General features: G+C 45.5%; 1 protein-coding gene and 1 long non-coding RNA gene across 2 annotated transcripts in view; one reads left to right on the top strand and one right to left on the bottom strand.

Annotated features, from left to right (window-relative positions):
- Nucleotides 1-1,575: 1,575 nt before the first annotated feature.
- On the bottom strand, nucleotides 1,576-7,419 carry LOC122492893. Its single transcript, XR_006299784.1, has 2 exons — nucleotides 7,327-7,419; nucleotides 1,576-2,077 (listed from the first exon to the last, which is right to left on the bottom strand). It is a non-coding gene; the product is annotated as an uncharacterized LOC122492893 (long non-coding RNA).
- LRMDA (leucine rich melanocyte differentiation associated) overlaps nucleotides 7,090-27,055 on the top strand; it is a 1,032,219-nt gene continuing 1,012,253 nt past the window's right edge. The window contains exons 1-2 of the mRNA XM_043596635.1: nucleotides 7,090-7,550; nucleotides 13,561-13,661. Coding sequence (XP_043452570.1) covers nucleotides 7,245-7,550; nucleotides 13,561-13,661 — 407 coding nt within the window. The 5' untranslated portion in view covers nucleotides 7,090-7,244. The remainder of the gene's footprint in view (nucleotides 7,551-13,560; nucleotides 13,662-27,055) is intronic.

The raw sequence follows: 27,055 nt of genomic DNA on the forward strand, positions 1-27,055 counted from the left end.
TAGCAATGAGATGGAATCCATGAATCCAGCATTGCTGTGTCTTGTGTGTATGTAGTTACACATATAGTTACGTGTTTTTGTGTTTGTGAGAGTCTGTGCCAGTGAGGTCATGTATAAAGGTCAGTGATCCTTCTGTGTTTTCTTCCCCAAGAAAACCCACAGACACTTGATAGGGCTGTAGAACTTCTGTGTGTCCATGAATGTCTCTGCTTTTAGCTGCAGTATCTCAAGGCTTCAGCCCACCTGTGCTTTGGAGGAATTAAAAGTCTGGTGCAGGTACACCTGGGATACCCATCTTTCTGGCTGGGGTGACACTGGAAAGCTTGAGCTCAAGTTCACCATTCAAGCACAAGCAAGGTGACAACACAGCAATGTGAGATTAACAGAACACTATAGCTTTTGCATTTGCTTCTCCATCTGCCTGCAAGATCCTTCTCCTGAGTCTTCTCATGGTTGGCTCCATCTTATTACTCAGACTTCAGCCCAAATGTTGCTCCTTAGAGAAGACTTCCCAGAACATTCCATAGCTGTCTGGGGCTGTGCAGTTTGGGACCACAAAACTATTATGAGAGGGGCTAAAGTCAGGCTTGTGCTCTGCTCATCAAGAATTTCACAGGAGGGGGCGCCTGGGTGGCGCAGTAGGTTAAGCGTCCGACTTCAGCCAGGTCACGATCTCACGGTCCGTGGGTTCGAGCCCCGCGTCAGGCTCTGGGCTGATGGCTCGGAGCCTGGAGCCTGTTTCCGATTCTGTGTCTCCCTCTCTCTCTGCCCCTCCCCTGTTCATGCTCTGTCTCTCTCTGTCCCAAAAATAAATAAACGTTGAAAAAAAAAATTAAAAAAAAAATAAAAAAAAAAGAATTTCACAGGAGAAATGCTCCGAAAAGCCCGCAGAGACCTTGGATATTGTATCCAAATTAGTACCCCTTCCCCCACCTCACATTGTCTGCTTTTATCTTCATAGCATGTGTCACTGTTATCGGAAATTATGCATTTCTCATACTTGAAATTATATTATCTATTTACTTATTACCTGTGTCCTCCCACCAGGATATAAGCCTCAGAGGAATAAGGATCGTATCTGTCTTATTCCTTATTGTCTGTGCCTGACACCTAGTAGGTGTCAAGAAATATTTAGTAATGAGCACATACTCTTTATTTTGGGAAGGTGTCCATACTTACTTGTGTATCTTTTATTTTAGTAGTAAATTTCTCCTTAGATCAGTTAGTTCACATGTAGGGAAACTGAGGACCTCAGGAGTGAAAGGCTTCAGCCATGGGCACCCAGCTAATGGTAGCAGAGCTAGGTCTCTCGAATCCAGGGCACTGGCCATTACAAGACTTGCCCAGCACTTCATCTGACCCTCAGCCTCCTGGTACTGGTGGTTTCAGGTGCAGCTGACACTTGCTTTACCCCTGGCTCAGAGCTGCAGACAGACCTGGGGCTCCTTTTGGAGAAGTAGGAAGAGACTCTGAATTAATACTGGTAAATCATGCCAGAACCCTCTTGTGTGCATTATTATTATTGCCCCCCATATATTCTAAAATAATCCCTGTAAATAATTATAAAAATAAATCTCAGTGACAAATTTTGTATTTTATTTTATTTCCAGGAACACATTTATTCATCATAATCTCTTCAGGGGTAGGACAAATTGGAGCACTGGGTAGTGAATACAATTTGCAAATAGGCAATATAACTAGAGAGAAAATTAATATGTATTCCTCAGCACTCTAAAAGGAGAGGAAGAACATTAACAGCCATTTCCTTGAAGATATAACTTTGAAAATGTTATTTCTGATCCATCAGTGTGGGGCTCCATATGAGGAAAACGGTTACGACGTGACAAGAAGTGATTAGATGTGAAATGGCATCTTTCTGGCTCTCTTCCCCATTCTCTTCACCATCTTCTTACTGGGATGTAGGAGGAGTCCTGTTTTATTTTCTTCAGAAGACCAGAGTTCTGGCCCAGGGTCAGCTGCTCATTTGCTGGGTGACCTTGGGCAAGTCCCTTCCATGCTTCAGGCCTCAGTTTCCTCAATCAGTAGTTGGAGTAAATGATTTCTAAAGCAGCCAAGTCTGGATGGATGATCACAATACAAATTACCTGGGGGTACTTGAGGAAATATGCATGCTAGGGTAGCATCTATGGGATTAGAATCTCATTTGCTGAGTCCTATACTTTTTAATTGAGGTGGGGGCAGGGGGTGTTCCTCAACCTCCAAATGGCAGAACCTCTCCAAGCCAAGTTGGGATTCTGGAAAGGTACCTGGGGCTTAGACACTGCTTTCCTCTCCCCCACTGGACAGTACAAAGTTGAGCAGGTTCTTCTGGTCAATGTTCCTTTTCCTTCTCAAAAGTCCACTATGAGCTCCTGTCCCCAAGTCAGAGATAACTTCCCTCTGGGCCCAGCCAAGGACTTGGAGCATCCAGTAAATTCCAGGCAAATGGGGAAATAAGATTTGTTTTTCATTGTTTTTTTCAGATTTGTGAAAATAATGCAAAAAGATTAGCTGGTAGAAGTTCCAGTTATAAATTCTCTTTTCCTGACCCTTCCATCCAATGTCCTTCCTTGTTTTTAATTACAAAGGCAGGGTATGCATGTTGCAAAAATCACAGAAGATATACAGTGAAAAGCAGAAGCCCCTTTCCTATTCACCTTCCTCAAACCTACTCCCTTCCCCACCCCCTGCTAATGTTTGCATTTTAGTTTTTGTTTTTTTTTATTTTGAGAGAGACAGAGACAGTGTGAGCAGGGGAGGGGCACACAGAGAGAGAGAGAGAGAGAGAGAGAGAGAGAAAGAGAGAGAATCTCAAGTAGGCTCTGCTCTCAGCACAGAGCCCAAGGCAAGCCTTGAACCCACGAACCATGAGATCATGACCTGAGCCGAAGTCAAGAGTTGGCAGCTTAACCACTGAGCCACCCAGGCTCCCCTAATGTTTGCATTTTAATAGAGACAACCACCAAATCTTTTAAGATCCTAAGAGAAGGGATCTCAGAGGCACTGAGAATTAATGGTAATGATAATTGTAATAGTATACGGTAATAATAAACTAACATTTATGCAATGAATAATCATGCCAAACATTATGATTGCATTTAATATACATATTTTAAAATGTAATTTGTTCTAGTTGGGAGATCAGGGAGGTGTTTTGGAGCCTAGATCATCCTTAATCTCTCACATACCTGCAAATACTGCAGATAAGGCCCTGAAACCTTTCTTCTTTCTTAAACTCCCTCCTTCAGACCACAAGGAGGCTGCTTCAGCAACAAAGAGCATTCTGTATGCAGACATCCAGATTTTTTTTTTAATTGAAATCTGAATGTGGTAAGTCTGAACTAGGGGCTGGGGCATGATTAATTACAGCAATCATCTTAACCTGCCCAGGTGTTGGGCCTGAAAGAAATGAGGCCAGGCTGAATAGAAATTTGACTAAGGATAGGTAGGAATGCTAATAAAACTTTGTTAACTGTCCTCTCAGCTGATGATGCACAGAGTTGGAGGATTTAAGGAATCAGTTTCTGTTTCACTGGTTGTGGTCGACCTCAGAATCAACTCCCTTGATTGCAAATAAACAGGATTTTCCTTTTTGTCTGCAGGAATGCAATGGAGGAAGAACTCTAGGGGAAAGGGCCTTTTCTGCCAGAGAATAATAATAACAAAGATGACAGTAGGAATAAAATATTGCCCTCTTCATCAAGGGTGATAAGGAAATGTCTAGTGGTAAGTAAGTGTTGAAGCTTCTCACTCCCCATATGCAAGTGTTAGAGCTCCAGAATTCACAGGCTCGCCATTAGCAGCCCAGGTCTGATTTGAACTTTCTGTTCTGTAGTCCTCATGAGTACAGCATACAAATTGGGCTATATGTCTGAATTTTGGGTTCAGAAAATAGGATCACAATTTCAGGGCTTCTTGTTTAAATAGTACTGCAAATGTCACAGCACAAATCTTTCCTGAAGTGTATTGTATGTCTTAGCCATGTATACACCCAGTGCCTTGCACAGTGCCTGGTCCTTGGAAGCTGGGGCAGAGGAGTTGTGGGATAAAATGGGGTGAGGCAGGGGACTCCTGCAACTTACTCTCAATTGGCTATTTGGAATGGGGGCAGGGAATTGGAGAAGAATCTGGATGACTGCATTAGCCTTCCCTCCCCCTCAGTACTTCTGGGGCTGAGGCAGAAAGAGTTGTGCTCAAGAAGAAGCCCCAACAAGATTTGTCTCTTCTGTTCACTTTGGTAAACTCCTTGTCTTCGGAAGGAATCATTTGTCTACCTCCTGGGCCAGCCTTATCTCAGTGTTCTTTTGTTTTCCCCCTTCCCAAAAGGAGGGCCATATTACCTGAAGAACTTTACCTTTGCTATTTCTTTCTCTCTCTCTTTTTTAAATGTTAATTTATTTTGAGAGAGGCTATGAGCCAGGGAAGGGCAGAGAGAGAGAGAAAATCCCAAGCAGGGTCCATGACATCAGTGCAGAGCCCATCTCAGGGCTCAAACTCATGAACTGTGAGATCGTGACCTGAGCTGAAACCAAGAGTTGGATACTCAACCCACTGAGCCACCCAGGCACCCCTACCTTTGCTATTTCTATTTAATTTTCCTTTTTGTTCAAGAAGGTGATGAGGAGGTAAAAGGATGTCCTCCATCCTCCCGTTCCAATCTTCTTTGGTCCAAAGATCCAAATTCTTTTTCTCCTGCTCCTTTTCCCTCCTGTCCTTTTCTCTTCTCCCTTCCCCTTGTTCTTCTGTTCTGAAGATAACTTCCAAAGCTGAAGGGAGTAAGGAGAGGTGAATCCAGTTTCTTTTTAGAGGAGCCCTCCCCCACTGCATTTAGCAAATTTCTACTCTGCTCAAGAACTTTCAGTAGAGCTCCGTATTGCCATCAGCTTAGATTTCAGACGTGAAGCCCACCTCAATCTGAGCTACCCTTATTTTTTGTGATTTCCCTAGTTATGTGGCCTCCTGGATGTATTCACCTGGTGGACACACACCAGGTGTTCACAAGAGTGTGCAGGGAGGCATTCTAGACAGAACAATTAAAAGCCAGGCAGAGGATGGGAGAAGTGGAGGAGGAGGCAGAAGAGATAAGGCATGATGGAATTATAAAAGATCTTGGGGTGGCTCAGTTGGTTAAGTGTCTGACTCTTGATTTCGGCTCAGATCATGATCTCACAGTTTGTGAATTTGAGCCCTGCATTGGGCTGTGTGCTGACAGTGTGGAGCCTGCTTGGGATTATCTCTCTCTCCCTCTTTCTCTGCCTCTCCCCTGCCAGCACTCTGTCTCTCTCTTTCTCTCAAAAAAACAAAACAAAACAAAAAACAACCAAAAAACCAAAACAAAAAACAGTAAAATACAAACTTTAAAATATCTTGAGGGACATATTGGAGATTTGGGGCTGTATTATTATTAGTTGATGGGGAGCACTGAAAAATTTCAGGTAGGGTCAACTTGGGCTTTTAGAATGATCACCCTAGGGCTATGTAGAGGAAGGAAAAATAGTGAGGGAGGTCTGGAAAAGTAGAAAAGATCCCTGCCTACTTTGGCATCATTGGCAGCTGGTGTTTGCAGAGCAATCTATGTTCAGAAGACAAAGCTGTGTATGAGTGCAGGGGCATGGATGAGATGACCTCAAGCACCCTCCTTGTGGGTGGTATGTGTATGCATTCCAATTTCATCTTTGAGTAGGTTTAAGCCTGTTTCCACATGTCCTCTCCTGCCAGTCAGAGCCTTTCTAGGGAAGGTCAAGGTGAAAGGTGAGGAGGGCAGTAGGCCTGTCAGGGCCTGGGCCCACTTCCTCCTTTTTGGGCAGGGAAAGCAGACAAAAGTGGACAATAGACCAGAGACGGTGTGTCCAGCAGAGAAGGAGAGAGGAGCATGAGGAGCTGGTCTGGGGGGCAGTAGATCTTGGAAGATTCCTTTGATCCCCCTTATCTCTGGAGGGCAAGCTTTCTTTTTTGGCCTGAAGGACCTTTTGTTGTAGCATTTCCTGGAACCCCCCAAAGTAAACACAGCCAAGTCTCTGTTCTTACAGCTCCACTGTGCTATGTCGGCTTTTCCCAGCAGAGAGAGGGGCAGGCGGGTCAACACTCAGAGGTCAACACCATTCATTAGAATGCTGACAAGAAGGAAGGGCCCACATTACAATGTGTCGGCACCCAGCCAGAGAGACAATGATGATAGCCACAATATGCTTAACCATGATCATAATTATCATCAGCTGCACAAACGGGTTTCTAAGTGCTGTTTAGACTCATGGAACAATGAAAACAAAAACCCTGTGAATGCTCCCTCCACAGAGGTAGAAGCTACAATTATCAGTAGGTCTACTGAGTTGAGACCTGGAGCCTGGCATGCAGGACTTAGGCACCATTCACCAGGGAGAAGGGAAAACTATACTCACTGGTATGGAGGGAGCAGGGGAGAGAGGTTGGTTAAGGCTGGGCTGGCTCTTAGCTGCAGTGGAAGGCTGGTGATAATGTGACATGAAGTATCTGGTAATAGCTTTGTGCATCCTGGGGATGGAGGCAGCAAGGCAAAAACTCACACGGAGAAAATCTGGTTCCTTTCAATTGAGGACAGGCATGAGCTGCCCACCCAGCTTGATGGAAGAGGCCTGTTGAAGGAGGCAGTAATGACCACCTCTCATTTCCAGCTGAGGGGAAGGAGTGGGGGGGCGGGGCGCGGGGATGGGGAGCGGCGGTGGAGGAATTTGACCGCAAGGGTGACTTGGAGCATCACAAATACTTTTTCCCTGTGAGGAGGGAGAGAATAAGAGAAACTTGAAATTAGGGGACATCATTGATTCGTCTCCCCTAGGGTTTATTACTGTAAGCTGGGGTGCTTTTAGCTGAGCCAGCACTTTATTTATAGGGAAATTCAATTCTCCCTTCCTCCCACTACAAATGGAAACTCCGCCCATTAGGTGTCCTTCCAACCTCTCAACTTCCCCCTTCCCCTCGAAGTTGGGGAGGGGAGTTCGGGCCAAGAGGCCCCTTCTTCCCACAGTTGAGGACCGTTATGTAATCTGGATTGTGAAATACAGGAAAGGCCCGTACTCCATGCGCCGGAGCTAACTGCTCCGTGGGGGCCCCCCTCATGGGAAGCCCTCCCCCCAACAGCCGCCCCCCGACTAATGCAGTAGAGCTCTGGGCGTGGAGTTTTTGGGGATGCTATTCCTGTTTCCCTGGCCTCACAGGGAGCTATGGGGTCCTAGGGCGCCCGGGGGCCGCGGGGAAGTCCAGGGGTCATGCCATTTCGTCTGAGCGCACAGCGCTGGGCACCACCTGTTGCGGAGAGTGGCGGGGCGGGGTTGGGGGAACAAGGCTCACCTGTGCGAGGGCCAGGCCAAGGGCTAGTGCCCCGCGAGAAGCTGAACCCAGGTCCGGACACCCGCCCGCGCCTCGGGCTTCCGCCGGGTCAGCTGACTATTTATTGCGGAACTGCGCGCCGGACTGTGCCGCTCGCTGCTGCCGCGCTCCGTGTTCTGTGCCTGCGCTCAGCGCCGCGCGTTTGCCCGGTCGCCATGGCCGGGCTCGTGGTCAGTGGAACTCAAGTAAGTTCGCCAGGGACGAACCCTGCCCTCGCTTGGGGCAACGGGTTTGGGGAGGGAATGCTGGGGCATGGGGCCATCCGAGGTTAGAATAAGTCTCCTGGTCCAACCACAGGGGGTGCGTCTGCAGTTGGGGACTCTTTCACGTGTCTAGGCCTGCCCTGGTTTGATGAGGACAGGTCCCGTTTGGGGCTTGGCACACCCCCTGGCTGTGGTGGAAGCAAGGGAAGGTAGCCCAGGTCTCCTCCACCTCCTTCTGTCTCTAGTGCTCATTGCTGGGGCCAGCAGGGATGATTTCTCCATCAGTCAGAGAAGCTGGCAGTGCCCACAGCTGATGGTACTTTTTGGGGCTGATAAAAAGTGTTAATTTCTTTCATAATCAGAAGAAAATTACTTTGGCCAAAGAACACTTTAATGTAATCGTCTTCATACTAATGAAATTGTAAACTCTAAATTTCAGGTGTTTTTTGAATGCACCAGGGATGGTGAAAGTACCCAGGGACCACCAAAGATGTGGAAATCATAATGTATTCGTGCAGGCGCCAGGTTTGGGGGCTCCCTTCCAAACTGCCTCCGGATCCTAAACATAGACCCCTTATTCAAGGCAGGTAGAAGGCTAAAGTTCTCCAGTTTTATTTCAGCACCTGATTTCTTTTTTTAGTTCTATATTATATAATTGGCATACCATGTTACATTAGTTTCAGGTGTACAACATAGTGATTCTACAATTCTGTACATTATACTTTGCTCACCACTAGTGTGGTTACCATCTGTCCCCATATGACCTTATTCCAGTATTATTAGCTATATTCCCTGTGCTGTACTTTTCATCCTTGTGACTTATTTTATAGTTGACAGTTTGTATTTCTTAATCCCCTTCGCTTGTTTTTGCCTCTCCTCCTCCCCCTCTGGCAACAACCAGTTTTCTGTATTTGAGTCCAGTTTTTTTGTTTGTGTTTTAGATTCCACATGTAAGCGAAATCATTGTATTTGTCTTGCTCGGACTGACTTCGCTTAGCATGATACCCTGTAGGTCCATCCATGTTGTCACAAATGGCAAGATCTCATTCAGCACCTGACTTCCTGTACAGGTGTCTGTGAGGAATGACAACATTCTTTTCAACTCTGGGTGACAGACACCTAGCCTCACTTGCTTTCAGCCCTGTAGTGAACCCTCAGGTGTTCTTAGTCATTGCTGGAGGGATGCTGGGCCCAGGTGCCTTTTACCTTCTGGAAAAGCCAGGTCTGTCTTTTTTAACCTCTGATTAAGCCAGCCCTCTTCCCACCTTTCCTTGCACACCCTAGAGAAATAGTTCTGAGGTTTTGAAGCTCTACCCTTGGATTGCCTAAGGCAGGTAGTGTCAGGCACAGTTAGATTTTGAGATTACTTTGGGCAGATGTTTTCCTCTTCTCAGAGTTTGGAAGTGAGAAGGCCAGTGAGGTACCAGCCTGTGGGAAAGGTTGAAGGTGGCGGGTCTTATTTATCAGGGAAAAGGGGCTTTTGGGAGTTAACATGCCTGCCTAGAGGGAGGAGCTGGAGGAGAAGGCCTCTGCCTGAGAATATCTCCACCCCCCCTCCTCCCCCACTGCCCCACTGTAGGTCTCTGCATTTCAGACCCAGCGTTCTTGGGGTATAGCTTCTTCCAGCTTCATGGAGGACTTGACAGTAGGGCTAAGAACTTTCCTGTGCCTCCTTCTCTCTTCCTTCGTTTCCCTGACTTGATTTCTTTTCCCCCGCGCACCCCTTATAGCCCACTCCAAACTGCTCAAAGGTAATCACTGGCCTGTGTGAGGCATTTTGGGCCCTAGGGTACTGTTCTAAACAGATGGAGCTGCCTGGTAAGGACCAGAGAAGGCAGGCTGGAAAAAATACTCCTGGGGTGTTAGTCCCCCTTGTCCTAAAACACCTAGGCCAGTGGATTTGAGTGGCAACCCTGGGGTTTAGGGTCTTAGCATTCTGCCCCTTCTAGTTGCTAATGACGGCCATAGCAAGATGTAGTTCCTGAAATGTATGTCACATGGTACTTTTCAAAATTTGGTAGAGCCACCTTAAGCGGGGGTGGGGAACCTTCCCATGAACTCACTGTTGATAGTTTCTATTGCAGTGTTGGTTAAATACACAAACCTAAAACCAGATAGAACTTTTTCTAAGTTGATAGAGACCTATCCCCCAAATAGATGGTTTAAGTGCAAAGACATAACACCATGACACCACTAAAACAATGAAATGAGATGGATGATGCTGTTTTGCTGAAATGAGGTCTCCTCTGCTTTCAGCCCACTGTGGGCTCACTGCTGTTGCCCTGGGTTTTGGGAGTTGCACGGGCCTATAAATAGCCCTCCCTCCACTCCTCTCTGTGAAGTCTTTTGATTCAACACAAATCTGACCTCATTTGGCCTTCTCTTGGTTTGAATGCCTCATTTATGTCAACATTAAGTCTTCAATTGTCTTTTTCCACTAGTTTAAGATGAAGTAGGGGCATCGATAAAATTGTATATACAAATGCAAACTTGGAATTTGGGTACACGATTTCAGTGCTCAAGAGACCAGGGAATAACCAATCCCTTTCTTAGGGATATTGGTCCGATTCAACTATTTATCAAGTGGCCACTAGGTGCTGAGGACAGTGCTGTGTACTTTAAATGTGTTATCTTCTCTCATTGCTATAAGTAAGTTGAGGATAATATGTGACTGTTTCATGAGGATTGACTAGGTAACAGGTGGTAGGCATCTAATAAATGTAAGCTCCATTATTCACACTTCTGGATGCGGTTAGTGTTAGACTAGTTTACAGAGGAGGAAACAAACTCCCTGGGATTGTGACCCATCCAGGATAACACAGCTAGTAAGTAGCGGCACCGGGTCTGTTTCCACTCTGACAGTTGTCAGTACTGCAAATTTAAAATTGAGGATCTCCCACCCCTGACTGGGGTCAGGCATCATAAAATAAGTGTCTCTCAGTCTACTAAGAAACCTACCATCCACAGAAATGGCCAGACTGTCCTAACTGCAAGGAGAAACCTAGTCTCCTACAGTCTGGTAACTCCCGGTGGCTTCTGGTCAGAGGGCATGAGAATGTGTATGTGTGGGGGATTTTGCACAGACCTCTTCCTTTGCCTCTCTGGTATTCCTCCTTGTAGGGTTCTTGATATGTTTTCATGTCCCTGGTAATAGTGTCCCTTTATTACCATTTCATGTAGGGTGGAAGTCTTGGGATACAGGTGCTATAAGATAGGCAGATGAAAAGTACAAAACTTTGTTCTTCAATTGAGTCTAAATCAAAGTAATTGACTAAATGAAATGGCCCTTGGTCTGGATGTGCTCTTGCTTCTGTGGCATTGGGGTCTATTAATCTCCATTTCCCTTCTCTTCTTCAAGAAACAAACTATATTTGGTCTGGCTCTTCTGGCCTTGTTTCTTCCATTAGGTGGTCCGATGCTCCAAGAAGCTTCTTGACATCCTGAGACCTAAGGTCTTCAACTCGGAAGCACTTCTTAAACATGTTTGTCATCTCATTGGGAGTGTTGGTTGCAGTGCCTGGCAGTGGCTGCTTGCTGCTTTAAGCCTTTTCCAGATGATTTGGACCCTTAAATGTGGTCAGCTTAACTCCCATCTCTAAATGCTCCGGTTTACTGTGTAGGGGTGGGGGGCAGTGGTGGTGGTGCTGGGTCCAAGCATGCAGATGGCTTATCAAGTTGGTTTTCATACTGCATTTTGGAGACTTGATCACTGTGGAACAAGTTGTGCTTTAGTTTTCCTGGGATGTCATGTGAGAAAACAAGCTGATGAAAGTCTTGTTAGGCATGTAAGTGGTGTGCATGCTTCATGGTGATAGCTCTCCTTGGTGTTTGTGTTGCCTCTGAAAGGGAATCCTATAGAGGAAAAAGGGGGAGCAAATATCCCCCTGTCTATGTTCTGACTCTGTTCTGGGGCTTTAGCCATGTTATCCTGAGGTAGTTTGCAACCTTTCATCTAGGAAGTTGCGTTTTTGAAGCCCAAACCTGCTGATAGATGTACCACTAGCATTTGTTGATGAAGAAAATCCATACCCACACGTGGAGTTGTAAGAACTCCATGGCACCCAAATTGGAAGTACCTATTCCTGGTGCAGGACTTCCTCCAGGCTTTATCATTAAGAAGCTATATAACACTGGGCATGGTGCTGAAGTCTCCCTTTCCTTGTAAAAAACATGATGGGTTTTGAGAAACTGGGTCTCTACCATATTTAGTCCTTGGTGAGTCTATAAGGACAAAGCTCAGTTTCTACATCTAAATCTGCACTTCTATGCCACTTATACAGATTATTCAAGATCTTTGTGATATAAGAGGGTAGTGCATGATGGGGTGAAAGGGATGGGTTTTCTGGTGAGTACCTCAGGCCTGCAGGGTCACTGCGGTGTTCTGATACAGAAACTGCTGCTGATCAAGTGGATATCCTGAGGGAAATTGAAGTCCATAGGCTGACTGAGGCCTTATATCCCCAGTCTCTTCTTGCTGTATGATTTCCATCTCTGCTTGGAAGCAGAACTTTGTTCCACAAGAAGTTCTGAGGAAAGACTGGTCCCCTGTAGAAAGGGGAGGTTGCTAGATTGAACCTAGAGACCTTTATTTTTTAGCCTTTATCTTCTTGAGTCCAAATTATCTTATTGGAGTCAGCTGTTTTTCTGTCCTTTCTCCCCCACTTTCTCTTCTCCAGATATGAAGTCCCTAGGGGAGTGAACACAAGATACTGTATTGCCAGCAGTTTGCCCCCATTGGATAGGATAGGGTTGAGGGAGGACTTGAAAAATTGGGGGTGTTAGGGTGCAGTGTGATTTTTTTTTTTTTAATTAGGTCGAGTCCTAATGAAAGTGGTGTTTCTGTAGTTCTAGGATGGAATGCTAGTAATCCTCAATGTTCATCCTAATATCTAGAATTCGATATGGCCACCATATTCCTATTCCCCATTAGGAAGCATAACCCTCTGGGGAATCTTACTCATTCCAAGACATTCTTACCTGTATGTATAGGAGGATATGCATTTGTAGGGAGAAAGGGTCAAGACTGTAGTCCGTGTGATAGGGTTGAATTTCTACCTTGTCATTGGAGGTAGGGAGCCCTTTAGGGAAGTCTCATATTTTGATCCATTGGCCAACTCTCACCCATGGGTTTGTTTTATGGGTTTTGGGATTAGTACACTGTGGTTGGATTGGCATCTACCTCTAAAAAGTGGGTTTCAAAAACCCAGTGGTTGGAGCAGTGAGCAAGCCCTCCGACCTTGCCACAATCAGAAGTTCTGGCATCAAATTGCAGTTCAGCTTCTTAATATTTGGGCACACACTAGGTGGTTGATGGTGATGATATAAGAGAAGGCCTAAGGGGAATTGCTCTGCAGCCCTATTGGGGTTGGTTGCAGAAGGATCCCTGGAGGAGAGAGGCTTGGAAGCTGTGGCCACTGTTGTACTGTCACCTTCAAGTCAACTTTGTTCAGAGTGTGGGGGATATTTTATACACCGTGGTGTAAGATGGGATTGGTGATCTGGGGAGGTTTTCTTGTCCAACCCTGTTTGTTCCAGCGCCCTGCAGATTGAATGCCGGTGAGTGCATCTGCTCTGTCTTTTATGAGGTAATGTGCATAACAGAGTATTTGAGGGAGGGGGGATGGGGAGGAGAGCCAGAGGGGCAGCTGTTGGAAAGGCCTCTGAGCAAGAAGCTGATTGCTGTGATTATGTCAACGTGTTCTGATGTGGGAGCCTTTTTGGACACCTGAATCCAGCCAATTTTAGTTCAGTTTCTGTTGTGCTGGGATTAGTCTCCATCATGCTAAGTGTACCAGGAAAGGCGAGCTATTGGCAGAGTCCCTGAAGCCCCCAAAGCCGATTTGATCAGGAAAAGGACACAAATGTGGCCTTCTTGTGTGTGAGGGGCGTGTGTTTAAAGTTGCGGAAGCAATCTTGGGATCAATGACTCAGGGTTGGGAGCAGCTGGGCGATTTCCGTTTGCCACATTGTTTCTGTTCCATTTAATTTCCAGGTGTCTTACATAGGCCAGGACTGCAGAGAAATTCCAGAGCACCTCGGCAGGGACTGTGGACATTTTGCAAAAAGGCTTGATCTGAGTTTTAACCTTCTGAGGTATGTACCCTTCACAAGATACAGACCAGGCCGGGAGGCCCAGTCCCCTTGGTAACAGCCTGCAGGTAAAAGTTCCCATCCAGCTCTGCATAGGGTGTGGGGCTCTGAGATGTGTGGAATCCGACCCCAAAAGTGTGACTATGCTTCAGATGATTCTTTGGTTAGCCTCTTTGTGCCACTGAAAAAGCTGTGTGTGGACATCCTCCACCTCACCTGAGGTCCTACAAGAGGACCGTCATTGTGTCCCTTTGTTCTTTTCCTTTCTCACTGATACCATGTAGACGAGTTAGAATACTCTTGGGGAAGGAATGGGATGGAACCAGTAAGAGCATTTTGGGGTGCCCCATCTCCCGAAGATTTGCCAAATCACAGGTAGGGTGTATATATGTGTGCTTTTTTTCTTTTTAAATGAATTGGAACCTCAAATATTTGTGATTTCTCCCCGATGACATCCAATCCCAGATGGAATTACTACTCCCAGAGTAATTCAAACACTGATGGCATGGGACGGGGGGAGGGAAACCCTAACAACTGCTTCAGTCTTGGCAAAAGCTAAGTGTGATCTTCTATATTATTCCATTGGAAAATGCAGATGGTTCCTTGATTTCTTCATAGAAGGTTACCACTTGGGACTGGTTTAGGGGCTTGGAAGAGGGAAGCGAGAGGAACTTGGAAAGCAGGTATCAGGGAAATGAATAAATGAGCAGGGTTCAGGATGGTGGCTTTTCCTAATGAGCTGGTTCCATGCCGGATTTTTCTCATAAGTGTCCCCTTGAGAACTGTGCTGTCCTCTGAATGGAACAGACTGTTGTGGGGTGGAAGGCGAGAGGGGACTCAGGCACGTTCATGCTTCCATGCCCTGGAGTCTTTCTCTCCCAGACTTTGAGTCCAGACACTTGGAATTGAGAATTTGAGAGAAGATGGACAAAACTCAGGTGACTAAGGCACCAGCGGGTTGAGGGGACTTTGAGCCAACAGAGCCTTTTGGGCTGGTACTTCCAGAGATGCACTGTCTTCAGGGAAGGGGCATCCAGGGTGTTAAGAAGAACGTGGACACTGTGTACATGCTCTCCCTGACTCCCAAAGGGTTTGTGTGCTGCTGGGAAGATGGGGAAACTGAAAAGTCACAAACTAACATGTAGTGATGAGAGGGTGCCAAAGAAAAAAAAAACTGACTCTAAAGATATTTAAGGATGATTTTTGGTCCCAGTACCCAAGGAGAAGACCAAGTACACAGCCTGGACATGTGTGCACCTTAAAAAGTTCCCCATTGCAGACTCTGGGAAAGCATATCTTTGGGCATTGGAGGGACTTCTTTCTGTGTGACTGGCTTCTAGAGGCTTGGGGTGTTGTGGCTCTGGCCACTGCCACCTTGCTGGTGGGAGCCTGGATGTGGGTTGGAGGAGGCTGTGTGCCCCACGAGGGAGCATGTCAGCAGGGACAGGTCATGGGACTGGGCTGTCAGGTCTAAGGAAACAGAGCTGTCTTTGTCAAACTCGGAGGCCCTGCCTTGCCCCCCTTTGGCAGAGAAGAGGCTGGACCCTGGGAGAGGGGTGTGTGTGTGTGTGTGTGTGTGTGTGTGTGTGTGTGTGTGTGTGTGTGTTGAGCAGGGTCAGCAGTGAGAAGGGGCTCTGAGGGTCTGGATCTATAAGGATTTGTAGGAAATGACCAGTCATAGAGGCAGGGTAATCCAGTGAGAGGAAGTTTGGTAAAAACGATTTGGAAGGAGGGGAGTTGTGAATTTGATTCTCCTTTGTTGAGAAAATTTCTGTTGAGTTGAGGTGCTATCCCATTTGGTCAGGAGCCTATACTTGGCAGATGGTCAGTGCCATACTGGGTTATAACTGGATTGGGGCAGGGATGAGCAATGGAGGGGTGAGGTCTAAGTTTCAGGAAGAGTTTATGTGAGGACTTGGTTAAGCTGGAGGGACTTAGAGACCAGAATAGAGAAAAGCAGTCCTGATTTAATGTGGATGTGTTGGGGCTGGATCCTCTTTGTCTTGTTTACACAAGGGCGGGTGGGTTAGGGGATGCGACACTACCTTCTCTTGGGTGTTGGAGGAAGATGTGAGCTTATTCAAGCACTGATCTCTATCTCTGTCTTCATCTGGATCAAAATAAAATATTTTAGATTCTTAATTTTTAAGTGTATTTATTGAGAGAGACAGACAGTCTAAGCCGGGGAGGGGCAAAAAGAGAACAAATGAACCCCAAGCAGACTCTGTGCTATTAGCATAGAGCCTGATGTGGGGCTTGAGCTCAGGAAACCATGAGATCATGACCTGATGTGAAACCACGAGTCAAAGGCTTAACTGACTGAGCCACCCAGGTACCCCAGATTCTTGGCTAATTCTTAAAGTGGAGGAGGGGAGAGAAAAGGGGAAGGGAAAAAGAAAGATGATGATAAACTTCTAAATAGGTATATAACAGAGGACCCAAAGCCCACCAGGCTGTAGGGCTCCTCATATCCAAATGAAATAACGTGAGTCCCCATCACATTCTGTAGAAAGTTTCTCCCTAGCCCTGCCTTGCTGTTTGCATGGGATCTGGGGAGCGTACTACCTGGTCAGTTTGCCCGCACCTGGATTCACAATCACTCTATGCTCTGTTGTCTGCCGTTTTACCTCTTGGCAGTCTATTCAAGATACTGCCCCCTCTCAAGACATTCCCTTCATTTCTCCCAAGCCCAACACAGCATTACTATGTGTAATATAGTAGTACTTTTACTACCAGTTCAAGGTATACTGGGGGGAGGTAGGTAGTATTGTAGCACATGGCAGGAGACAAGCTTGGGCTAGCATTGTTCCTGGAAAGCTTTTAGGTGCTCTGTTGCCAGAATTTTTCCCTGGTTGCAGCTCTCCTTCAGGTCAGGCTTCTTGCAGGTGACCAGGTGCCTATCCCAGCCTGTTTCTCACTTTTCCATGTCACTTCCCCTCTTCCTAGAGCTGCCCTCGGAAACTCAATTCTTTTTGCTTTGTTATATACAGAAAAATTATTGTCCTGTTCTTTAAAGAACATCTCTGCAGGCTTCACTCCCACCCCCCATCCAGATAATCTTATTACAGTATTGCCTTAAACAGCAATAACCCTAATACAAATTTTGCTACACCATAGGTCCCCAAATCAGCTGTAGTCCGTTTGTATTTTAGGCTATAGTTTGTTTTTACGCAAGGAATTCTATTCATTTTCTTAATAGTTAATGTAGGCATGTGGCATAGGGTTTAGAAGGAGCAAACATGTAAACGGGGGTGAGGGGGTGGGGGGTTGGTGGTGGAATTCTTCACATGTAGTTACTTTAGCCTCCCAGTTCTCCTCTGCCCTGCTGTTTTTGATTTGGTCCCAGGGTTGTGGAATCTAGCCCTGTGCTGGGTGTGGAGCCTGCTTGAGATTCTCTGCTTCTTCCTCTGCCCCTCTCCCCCTGGCTTGTGTTCTTTCTCTAAAACAGAATAAAATAAAAACATGGTCAGTATAGGCATGTTAAACTCAGGTATGAGGAAACGCTCTTTCTTCCAAATCCCTGATAATCTTAGCACTGCAAATCACCATTGCTGATGTTTTATTGTCTTCCAATCTTATTTATTTTTTAGAGAGATTTTTGAACTTTTTCTTTTTTTATTTTATTTTATTTTTTTCCAGTATATGAAGTTTATTGTCAAATTGGTTTCCATACAACACCCAGTGCTCATCCCGAAAGGTGCCCTCCTCAATACCCATCACCCACCCTCCCCTCCCTCCCACCCCCATCAATCCTCAGTTTGTTCTCAGTTTTTAAGAGTCTCTTATGCTTTTGTCTTCCAATCTTATAATGCCAAATGTCTAAAAATGTTGGTGGTGTTTACCTTGTGTTGGAAGCATTTTCCTATCAATACTGCATTACAGTTTTTAAAGGCTTATTTCTTAGTGTTGGACATTTAGATTGTTTCCAGATTCTTACTATTAAAAATATCTCTATTCTTGTAGCACTCATGAATAGGTCTCTGACTAATTTCTTGGGACAAACTCCTAGAGACAGAATTGTCAGAGGGCTTTGACAAAGATGTCAGATTGCCCTTGAGAGGTTATACCAATTGCTGCTACGAAGACTATTTGAATACCTATTATCCCAAACTCTTCCTTGAGCTTGTTGTTGAGGTTTTCAGATTATATTTTTAGATCAATAAGGAGATCCTATGCTTTAGTCAGTGCTGGTTCCTTGATCTGCTCAAGGCAAAGATCTCTTGTTAGTGAGTTGTTTCAGGTTTAGTTTCCCCTTTTCCCTGATGGGGAAAGGCTTGAGTTATCTCTGGTACTCATCCCACTCCCTGCAAGGGCCCTGAGTAGTTTGAGTGGGTTGCTCGCTGAGCTTGTTGAACACAGTGGGCAGAGCAGGGCTCGCATGGCAAATGGTGATAAATACACCTATGTCATTCTGGTAATAAAATTGAGAGGGTTTAATTGATGTATGGCAACAGGAATCTTAGGTTTTAAAAATTGTACTTGTGTCTTATTTAGCATCACTCTGATAAATGCACTCAATGGAGAATTGCTTAGGAGAAAATGTCTCAGGTGGGAGATTGCTTGTTGCTTCCCTGACTTTGACCAGGATAAAAGTGAAAGACTGGGGAGTTGGGGAAGCTCCAGTACCGAAATGGAGGCTCTGTGCTCCCCATCTCCACCAAGGCAGTGAGGTGGACTCTCCACAGCACACTGTAAGGGATTCCAGGACAGGTACACAACCGTTTCTGTGTCTGTTATGAACTGCTAGATTAAACTAGATCTGGTAACTTGATGCTAAATTGGGAAAATGGGCAGTGGAAATTAAAAAGAACCAACGCTTTGTGGTTCCACCACCCTGGCTTGAAATCCTCCTCTGGAATTACTCACCAGTTGTTTAACTGCCCTTAGGCTAATTGCAAAAATCCTGAGTGTGTAACTGTGTGAAGTGCCTAACAAATTACCTGGCACATAGTAGGTCTTCAATAAGCATAGCTACAGTTAGAACTAAAACGTGTTGGGGGGGAGGCTAAAAGCCTAGGCTTAACCCTCCACAGGGCCATCTCACTCTGTTGTAGTCATTGGGATTATTATTTAAAAAAAAAATTTTTTTTTAACATTTTTGAAAGGCAGTGCAAATGGGGAGGGGCGGAAAGAGGGAGACACAGAAACAGCTCAGAGCCTGGAGCCTGCTTCTATCAGCACAGAGCCCGATGCGGGGCTCGAACTCACGGATTGTGAGATCATGACCTGAGCCGAAGTCGGACACTTAACCAACTGAGCCACCCAGGAGCCTCGTAATTGGGATTCTTAATGGACATTCAGGATTTCTTCTCCTTTAGTACATGGTATGTCTACACATCTCTGCATCCTTTGGTGTGACCAATGGGCAGAAATGCGAAAAGCTAGTGTGCAATTTGTCAATTATTCTCCTACCTGCTGTAATCAGTCTTAGGTTCTGACTGTAAATGAGTAAAACCCTTTGCTGATCCATGTTGGACACAAACTTTAAATGAGAACTAAATCTGTTTGAGTTTAGGGTATTTCTGGGGTGCCAGGGTGGCTTAGTTGGTTAATCCTCTGACTTTGGCTCAGCTCGTGATCTCCTAGTTTCGTGAGTTCAAGCTCTGCATTGGGCTCTGTGCTAACAGCTTGGAACCTGCTTCAGATTCTGTCTCCCTCTCTGCCCTTCCCCTGCTTGTGTTCTCTTTCTCTTAAAAAATAAACATTAAAAAAAGTTCAGGGTTTTTCTTGTTTGTTTCTTCAGAGAGAGAGAGAGAGAGAGAGAGAGAGAGAAAGAGCGAGAGAGAGACTGCGCACGTGCGCACGTGAACGGGAGAGGGGCAGAGAGAGGGAGGGGCAGAATCCAAAGCAGGCTCCAGGCTCTGAGCTGTCAGCACAGAGCCGACATGGGGCTTGAACTCACGAGCCGTGAGATCATGACCTGAACTGAAGCTGGACACTTAACTGACTGAGCCACCCAGGCACCCCTAGGGTGTTTGTTGATGCAGTGTAACCTAGCCTATCCTAACCAGTATACTTAAGTTCTCCAGCTGTCCTGGACATCTCCTAGCTTCAACCCAGTCCTCTCCTATGTATTTTTCATCTTTGCCAGCCAGGAGCATCCCTTTGTTCATATCAGGTGGGAATGGGTAAAAGCTAATTCCCCACTCAGGCTCTCAGGAGAACAGTTCAAAGGGTATGCTCTGTTGGCATGGATCTTTCTCAAATCCTTTCTTTGCAGTCAGGGACCTTGTTCATACTTGTTTTTTAAAACCCAAATGTAGTGGTCTTGCTTGGAGAGCATGCCGATAGTGAAGTGAAGGTAGCAACAGAGTTGTCAGGAAACCTTGAGGGGAAGAGATGATGGTAGAAAAGATAGACTTTAGAAAGCTACGCTGTTACTGAATTTTCCAAACAGTTGTAGGTCAGTGATGAATTCCAATGAGGCATGGGTCTTTGCATGTTGGAATAAGTGTTGTTTCTAAGCTGGGCAGTGTGGTGAAAAGCATCTTTTTTTCTACCAAGAGAATCAGTGGCCATTCTCATGTCTCCAGCTACCAATAGAACATAAAACCAAAAGGTGAAATGCAGAATGACTTGGCAGGTAATGATTAACGTCCCAGTAGCAAGACTTTAATTTCCTGTATTTACACTTTCTCAAGTGACCTCCATGACAGTAGCACCACCAAAAACAGCTTAAAGGGAGGAGGGAAGATCCCTGAGAGAGCAAGTTTCAGGCCCCTGTGAGTGAGGTTTAAATGACACCACCCTCTTCCTCCCCCAAGAATGTCCTGACTTGCTGGATTTTTAGCCTTTGGCCAGAGAAAATGGCTTTTGAGCCACTGTGGGTAAGACTGGGCTGGGAAAGTGGTGGGAGGTTGGAGAGAGTGGTCTAAGGGGCCATAATGAGGTTCAGCTTTTTCATAGATGATGGCCCCTCTAACCTACAGTATGATTATGAAAGCACTTCCTAAAAGAGTGTCTCCATATTTCCTACTGTGTTTGCCTCTTGGATAAGAAGTTCCTAGATTTTCTAGTACTGCCTTCTTATTTCTCTTGTCATCCATTTTACTCCATCAGAATCTTGGGTTTAATTCTCCTTTCCTCATAAAGTTTCTCTCCCTGAGCTTTTTTTTTTTTTTAATTAAAAAATTTTTTTCTTTTATTTTTGACAAAGCATGAGCAGGGGAGGGTCAGAGAGGGAGACACAGAATCTGAAGCAGGCTCCAGGCTCCAAGCTGTCAGCACAGAGCCCAATGCAGGGCTCGAACTCATGAAACTGAGATCAAGACCTGAGCCGAAGTCCGATGCTCAACCGACTGAGCCACCCAGGTGCCCCTCTCCCTGAGCTTTTTGAACTTGGGCCTCACTGCTCTACCTTCTCCCTTGGCCCTTCTCTCTATCCTGAGGACATCACTGTGCATGTGGACAAGGCTGCCTTCCATGTTGTCAGGGTGGCATTTGGAAGCAGTGGTGATTTGGGGGAAGAGGGTGGAGATTGGCAAGCTTAACCCTTTCAGACTCTGTGGTTGAGAACTTGAAGAGCCAGTGAGTACAAAGTTCTGTCACAATGATGGAAGTAGGGGCTCTACAAGCATTTAACCAGTGAAGCCAGAGATGTTTTGCAGGGCCTAGGACTGCTTTGGACAAAGAGTATTTCTTCCCTTATGCCAACTATGCTTTGTTGAGAAAGACCTCAGTCCTGTGCCAGATGGGCTGCAGAGTGGCCCTCTTGAGCCTCACAATACAGTAGCCTTGCAAATAAGTACCGAGAGGTAGCTGGCTTCATTCTCCAAGGGAGTCCAGGGACAAGTGTCAAACAAGTGACATGAGTTGTGTTTATTAACTTATTAATAACCAGTATTACTACATGCCACAGCTGAGCAGGACACTTAAAGTGTTATCTATCTCATTCAGTCTTTGCAAAGTGTTTTTACAGTGTGACTGTTAATACCCACATTTTACAGATGAAGCAACTGAGACCCAGATGGGGAAGAAATGGGCCTCAGACTACACCTGTGATTAAATGGGAGAACAGGGATTAAATGGCCTCCAGGGGGTTGACTTTAGCTTTACAGTTACTCCAAACTGCTTCTTAAGGTAGAACTTGTTGCTTTTTTGGGTGTGAGAAGATGGGTGGCTGTTTCCAAGCCTATATTTCCTTGCAGAGGGAGAAGGTTTATTTTTCCTCTTGAAAATCCTGAGTAGCCTGTGGAAGCCACCATTATGGGGTCACAGTGGATCCTCCAGTGTGGAGACCCTTGTAGGCTTCGAGTTCTGTCTGTTGTATTTTCTCTCCTGTTTCCCAAAACCCTGATTTGGAAACTTTTGGGTTTGCAAGACCTTGTGAGACCTGGGCTGGCTTAAAGGTGGGGACTTCCCAGGGAACTCACTTTCTTACTGCCCTCTGAGCTGTGAGATCTGGCTCAGATGCAGGTCACGGTCATGGGGAAAAGTGGCTTAGCAATTGCTGTGTCTCAGATTGTTCTATGTCCCAGCCTGGAGAGAGGAAAAAGGGTGTGTGTGTGTGTGTGTGTGTGTGTGTGTGTGTGTGTGTGTGTGTGTGTGTGTGAATACACTTGCACATGTATTGACTTGCATACACACACCCACCATCTGAAAACCCTCTTTCTTCCGGTCTCCTCAGGGACTGCAGTGGTGGGGATTTCAGCTGTGCTTTGCTCCTTGATGATGAAAGTGGAGTGATAATGCTTTTTGCTTGGTGTCTGTGTTTAATAGCAAGGCTATAATAACTACAAATTCTCCCTGGCCAAGACTTTTCTAATAAAAGGTCTCTTCTCTCCCAGCTGCTTTCCCTTTCCTTTCACACCCCCAACCCCATCACTGCCATGGCACAAGGTCACTTAGGGCTTTAAATGAGGGAGAGAGACCTGTTCGGGTTTCGTGTGTGTGTGTGTGTGTGTGTGTGTGTGTGTGTGTGTGTGTGTGTGTGTAAAGACACCTCCTCCTCCAGACCCATCATTATGGAGATCAGCTATGTGCCCCGCACCTTTGCACCACCTCCCCTAAGCTCCTCTGAGTTTGTACAGAACCCAATTTTCAGTCTCCTGGGTGTCTGCTTTTTCTCTGGTTCTGAAGAAATAAGACGGGTAGAGCAGGGAAGACCAACAAAAGAGGTTAAAAAAAAAACACCCAAACCATTCGTGAGATAAAGCAAGACTTATTAAAAACAATTGGAGGGGAAAGAGAGGGGGTGTTAACCCCCACATGCCCCATTTTCTGCAGCTGGAGAAGTGTTTTAAGAAAATGCACCATTGTTGAAACTTTTTTTTTCCTTGATGGATTTATTTATAAGGTAGAGAAATATTTTCCCCGTAATTGGGTAACTCTTAATAGTAGCAATTGCATATTTATCAGTGTGAGGGGCTGTTATTAATGTAACTGTCAGGCCCAAACACATTTCTGCATTAAATCCATTTAGTATGTGCATTATTCGGGCTCGAATGTCACCGGGACATCAAAGCCCCGTAGGCATGGAGAGCTCAGTGCCCTGCTGTGGCTGCCGAACAGGCCCTTGATCAATAAATGTAACATGTTAATGCAGAGCAAATAGAATAAAAGATTTCTTTGACAAGACATGAAAAATCACCTTGTGGCAGCTGGCATGTGATGCCGTTTCTGGGGAGACACTAGCAAAGTTGATCTGACAAGTAAAGAGGAGAGATGATGGTTGTAAGGTGCTTTTGTTTCAAACTTCTTTCTTGACCTGTCAGGTTTTGAAGGCGCCTCAATGGCTCTTTTTTGTCATGTGAAAATTGTAGTCTTAGGTAGTTATGAAGCAGTTATCTCTTCTCAAATTGTGAATGCTGCTGTTTAATTGATTCACTTAGCATTTGAAACTGTCACGCATTAATAATTGCGAAATCCTGTAGATACTGCTCTAGTGTGTCATGCTTAAATGTGTAGTTATCAGAAAATTAATATCCTTAATGAACCGGTGCTTTCAAACTAACATTGCATGAAATCTCTTTTGCCCTTTGATTTGCTGAAGCCACATCCGCCAGTTTGCAGAGAATCACCTCTCGACAGTTTGCTTTCTTGATGCCCGACAAATGCCAGCTTTGCTGTGGGTACATCGCATGCTCAATGACAATAAATATAGTAATTATACTGGAGTTAGTAATTAACATAATTGTAGTCAATTACGACAAATACAGTGCAGAGCTAAGTAAATGAGAGGGGAGAAATTAGCAAGCTAATTGATTTATCTTTACTTGGCTTTCTATTACAACTGGCAGGGCTGTTTTTCTTGGGGGGGGGGCGGGGAGAGCAGGGGAGAAAATACCCACAAGGATTGTTTACAAGTAACTGATTTTGTTTTGAAGTTGCTTTGTCTTTTGACTTATGCGTCACCCCCCACTCTGCTAAGAGGAGGAAAAAGGGAAGAAAAAGAATTTAAATGCCAAGGGAACATTTTTGTTAATTTCACAACATCAAGCTGAATGCAACATCAAGCTGAATGCAACAGCTAACCCGAGACAGGATTTAGCTTTCACTAAGGCTTGTTAGTTTTTTCTTCCCAGCTTTTGCTCTGGTAAAAGAAAGTTTCAGCGTGTGTGTGTGTGTATGTGTGTGTGCGCGTGTGTGTTCACTCCTTCGTTCTAAGCCTCTATTAGTAAGGTGGTGCTTTGCCGAATAGTACATTTGGGGGTTATATATGCATGTTAATTTGCTCAAGTTTGTGCTGCTGGCTTGGCACAAGACTCGGGCATATTTTACTTGGTTCAGTCCCACTTGGTCTTGTTATGCCTCCTCCCCTTAGTACCCAGGGAAGAAATGGAGGAAAGGAGTGGCCAGTGTTGGAGATGGAGGGGGAGGGGCTCCAGTGAGGACCCCTTGCCCCCTTCCCTTCTTTGCCATACTGCAGGGTTCCCTAGGGCCCTGGGCTATCACACTCCTGAGGCTGCCTGGAGAGTTTTTGTTGGAGCCTCCGTGTGCATTGGTTTTGAGCTGGTCTCTGTGCTGCTTGGAGCCTTGGTTAATGATGTTTATGGTGTCCCTGTTCTTTGTTCACCCCTTTAGTGTGACTGCTGTTCAAGCCACTCAGGGAGTGTGTGTGTGTGTGTGTGTGTGTGTGTGTGTGTGTGTGTGTGTGTGTGTTTGGAGGTTCAGGGTAGCATCACAGCCCGTTTTTTTTCTCACAACTTTGAGAGGATTTCTTTTCCCTGGTCTCTTGACACACGATGGGGGCAAGTGACCAGAGCCTTTTTTATGGTTGGAGTGCTTAAAATCTCCCCCTGGTGTTACCCAAGGTTAAAATTTAGTGCTTTCAGGACATGACCGTTCACGTATCTGGCATCATTTCTCAAACTTCCCAATCCTCCCAGGGTATTCCCCTGAAAATTTAGCAGTTTAGCAAGGAACAATTAGTTTAAAAGACTTTTATTTGGCTCTTAAGACTCCACTGGCTACATTTCTAGTCTGACATGAAGGGAGATCGAGGCAGCAGTTCTACTTCCACATAGATGGTGCACAGAATCCTGCAGGACCTCAGATAGAATGCGGTTCCTCAGAAATATTAAAATGTCTGTATTTTGGAACAACAGGACATACTTGGACACTGCTTAGTGTGGTCATTCTTCATGTGTACCTCATTTGGAAACAAAATTGGCATGAAATATTTATATACAAGGAATCATTTAAAGTTTGCAGGCATAATGGCCTTTCTGATAAAGTCTCAAATTATTGTGCTAAAAATGTGTGGATCTGAGGGGAAAAGACTCTCCTCGTAGGAGAGGGGAAGATGGTACCTGGAACTCTAGCTTGAGTTTGATATGGGTCACAGAGATACCAAATGATTCACAGGTGTAGCTTTGTTTCCCAAAAAAAGATGGATTTTCTATATTGTATACCTAAGGTGAAGGCGTTCTGCTGTGAGTGCCTGGAAGAGGCCATGAGAGGGGAGAGACTGAGAATGTGTGAAGAAAAGCACTTTTGCTGTTGACCACTGTCAGAATGTGGCATCTGTAGTAGTTTTGTCACTGTAATGTCCAGTCAGCTGATGGTTTTTATGCTGTTTATTTTCCTGAGTAGTGCTCAGATGTGGAGCAGATGTGAGTGGGGAAGAACTTCAGATGATGGCAGAGGAAGCCTCTCTTCACTTTTAATATTGTACAATAAAAGTTAACCTAATCGGAGCTAGTTTTGTTTCTGTACTACCAAAGAAATGATAGGACATGGGATAATTTAGATGCATTCTTTTTTGTTGTTGTTGTTTATTTATTTTGGGGACAGAGAGAGACAGAGCATGAACGGGGGAGGGGCAGAGAGAGAGGGAGACACAGAATCGGAAACAGGCTCCAGGCTCTGAGCCATCAGCCCAGAGCCTGACGCGGAGCTCGAACTCCCAGACCGCGAGATCGTGACCTGGCTGAAGTCGGACGCTTAACCGACTGCGCCACCCAGGCGCCCCTAGATGCTTTCTTTTCAAATACGATGCTGTTTGCAAAGGCACCATTTCCCCAAGACTCTGTTCTGTTTCACGGAGACTGAGACCCTTCTAGATGTTTAAATATGTGTGTTTTGAGCTGCTTTGTTTCTTAGAAATTCTAGTGACTTCTCTTGTTTGGCAGCAGCTTTGTGGATTGAACCCACTAAAATGCACTGTGGACTTGGTGGAGCAGAAAGTAAGAAGGGATGAAGTTAAGAGCTTTTGCTGTGTGTCCACTTTGAGAACCTGGAGTAGTGGGCATTTGCTCACTTGTGTGTCAGTCTTTGAAGGGGGTACACTAGAATTGCCTGGTGGGATGTTGATTTCAGGGACTTTTCAGAATGGATTCCCTGTCCTCTGAGTCCATCAGGGTTCACACCTCATAGGAGCAGTGGGTGATGAGGACCCTGAGGATGAACCTGGGTGGGTGGATGGTCTCTATCTGTGCTGACAGTTGAGTTGTGGGTCTATCTTGGTAGGCTCCTAGGAATTCTTTCCAAATGCCTAAGTCAGACTAACCTCACAGATAGCCAAGCATCCTTCCAGGTGGAATTAGATAAAACAAACAAATATCTTGAATTCTGTTCTTGGAGGCAGGGCTCTGGTAGGACTACTCAGCCTGATAATGACTCCCAAGGTCCTTTTGTAAATGTCTTGCCTCTGAGGAGTACTGCATTTATTTCCCCCTGTGACATGAAGCCCTAGAAGAATGACTGTAGGGGTAAATTTAACCATATAGTCAAAGGTTTTTCTTCCTCTTTAGCTGATGAGTGGAAGTCAGGCCTGGAGTGACTTATGTTTTAGAGGATGCCAGTGGGGTTACAATGTTCTTTCTAGCTGCCATGTATAACTGGTCCCTCCAGGGATGCATCACTCGGGAAAGTGGTCTTCAAGGTCTTTTAATGGCCTTGACCATTAACAGCCATGACCGTAGATTATCATTCAGCTAAGTGGAGGTGGGGACTGC

The sequence above is a fragment of the Prionailurus bengalensis genome, chromosome D2 (genome assembly GCF_016509475.1).
Source record: "Prionailurus bengalensis isolate Pbe53 chromosome D2, Fcat_Pben_1.1_paternal_pri, whole genome shotgun sequence".
NCBI lineage: Eukaryota > Metazoa > Chordata > Mammalia > Carnivora > Felidae > Prionailurus > Prionailurus bengalensis.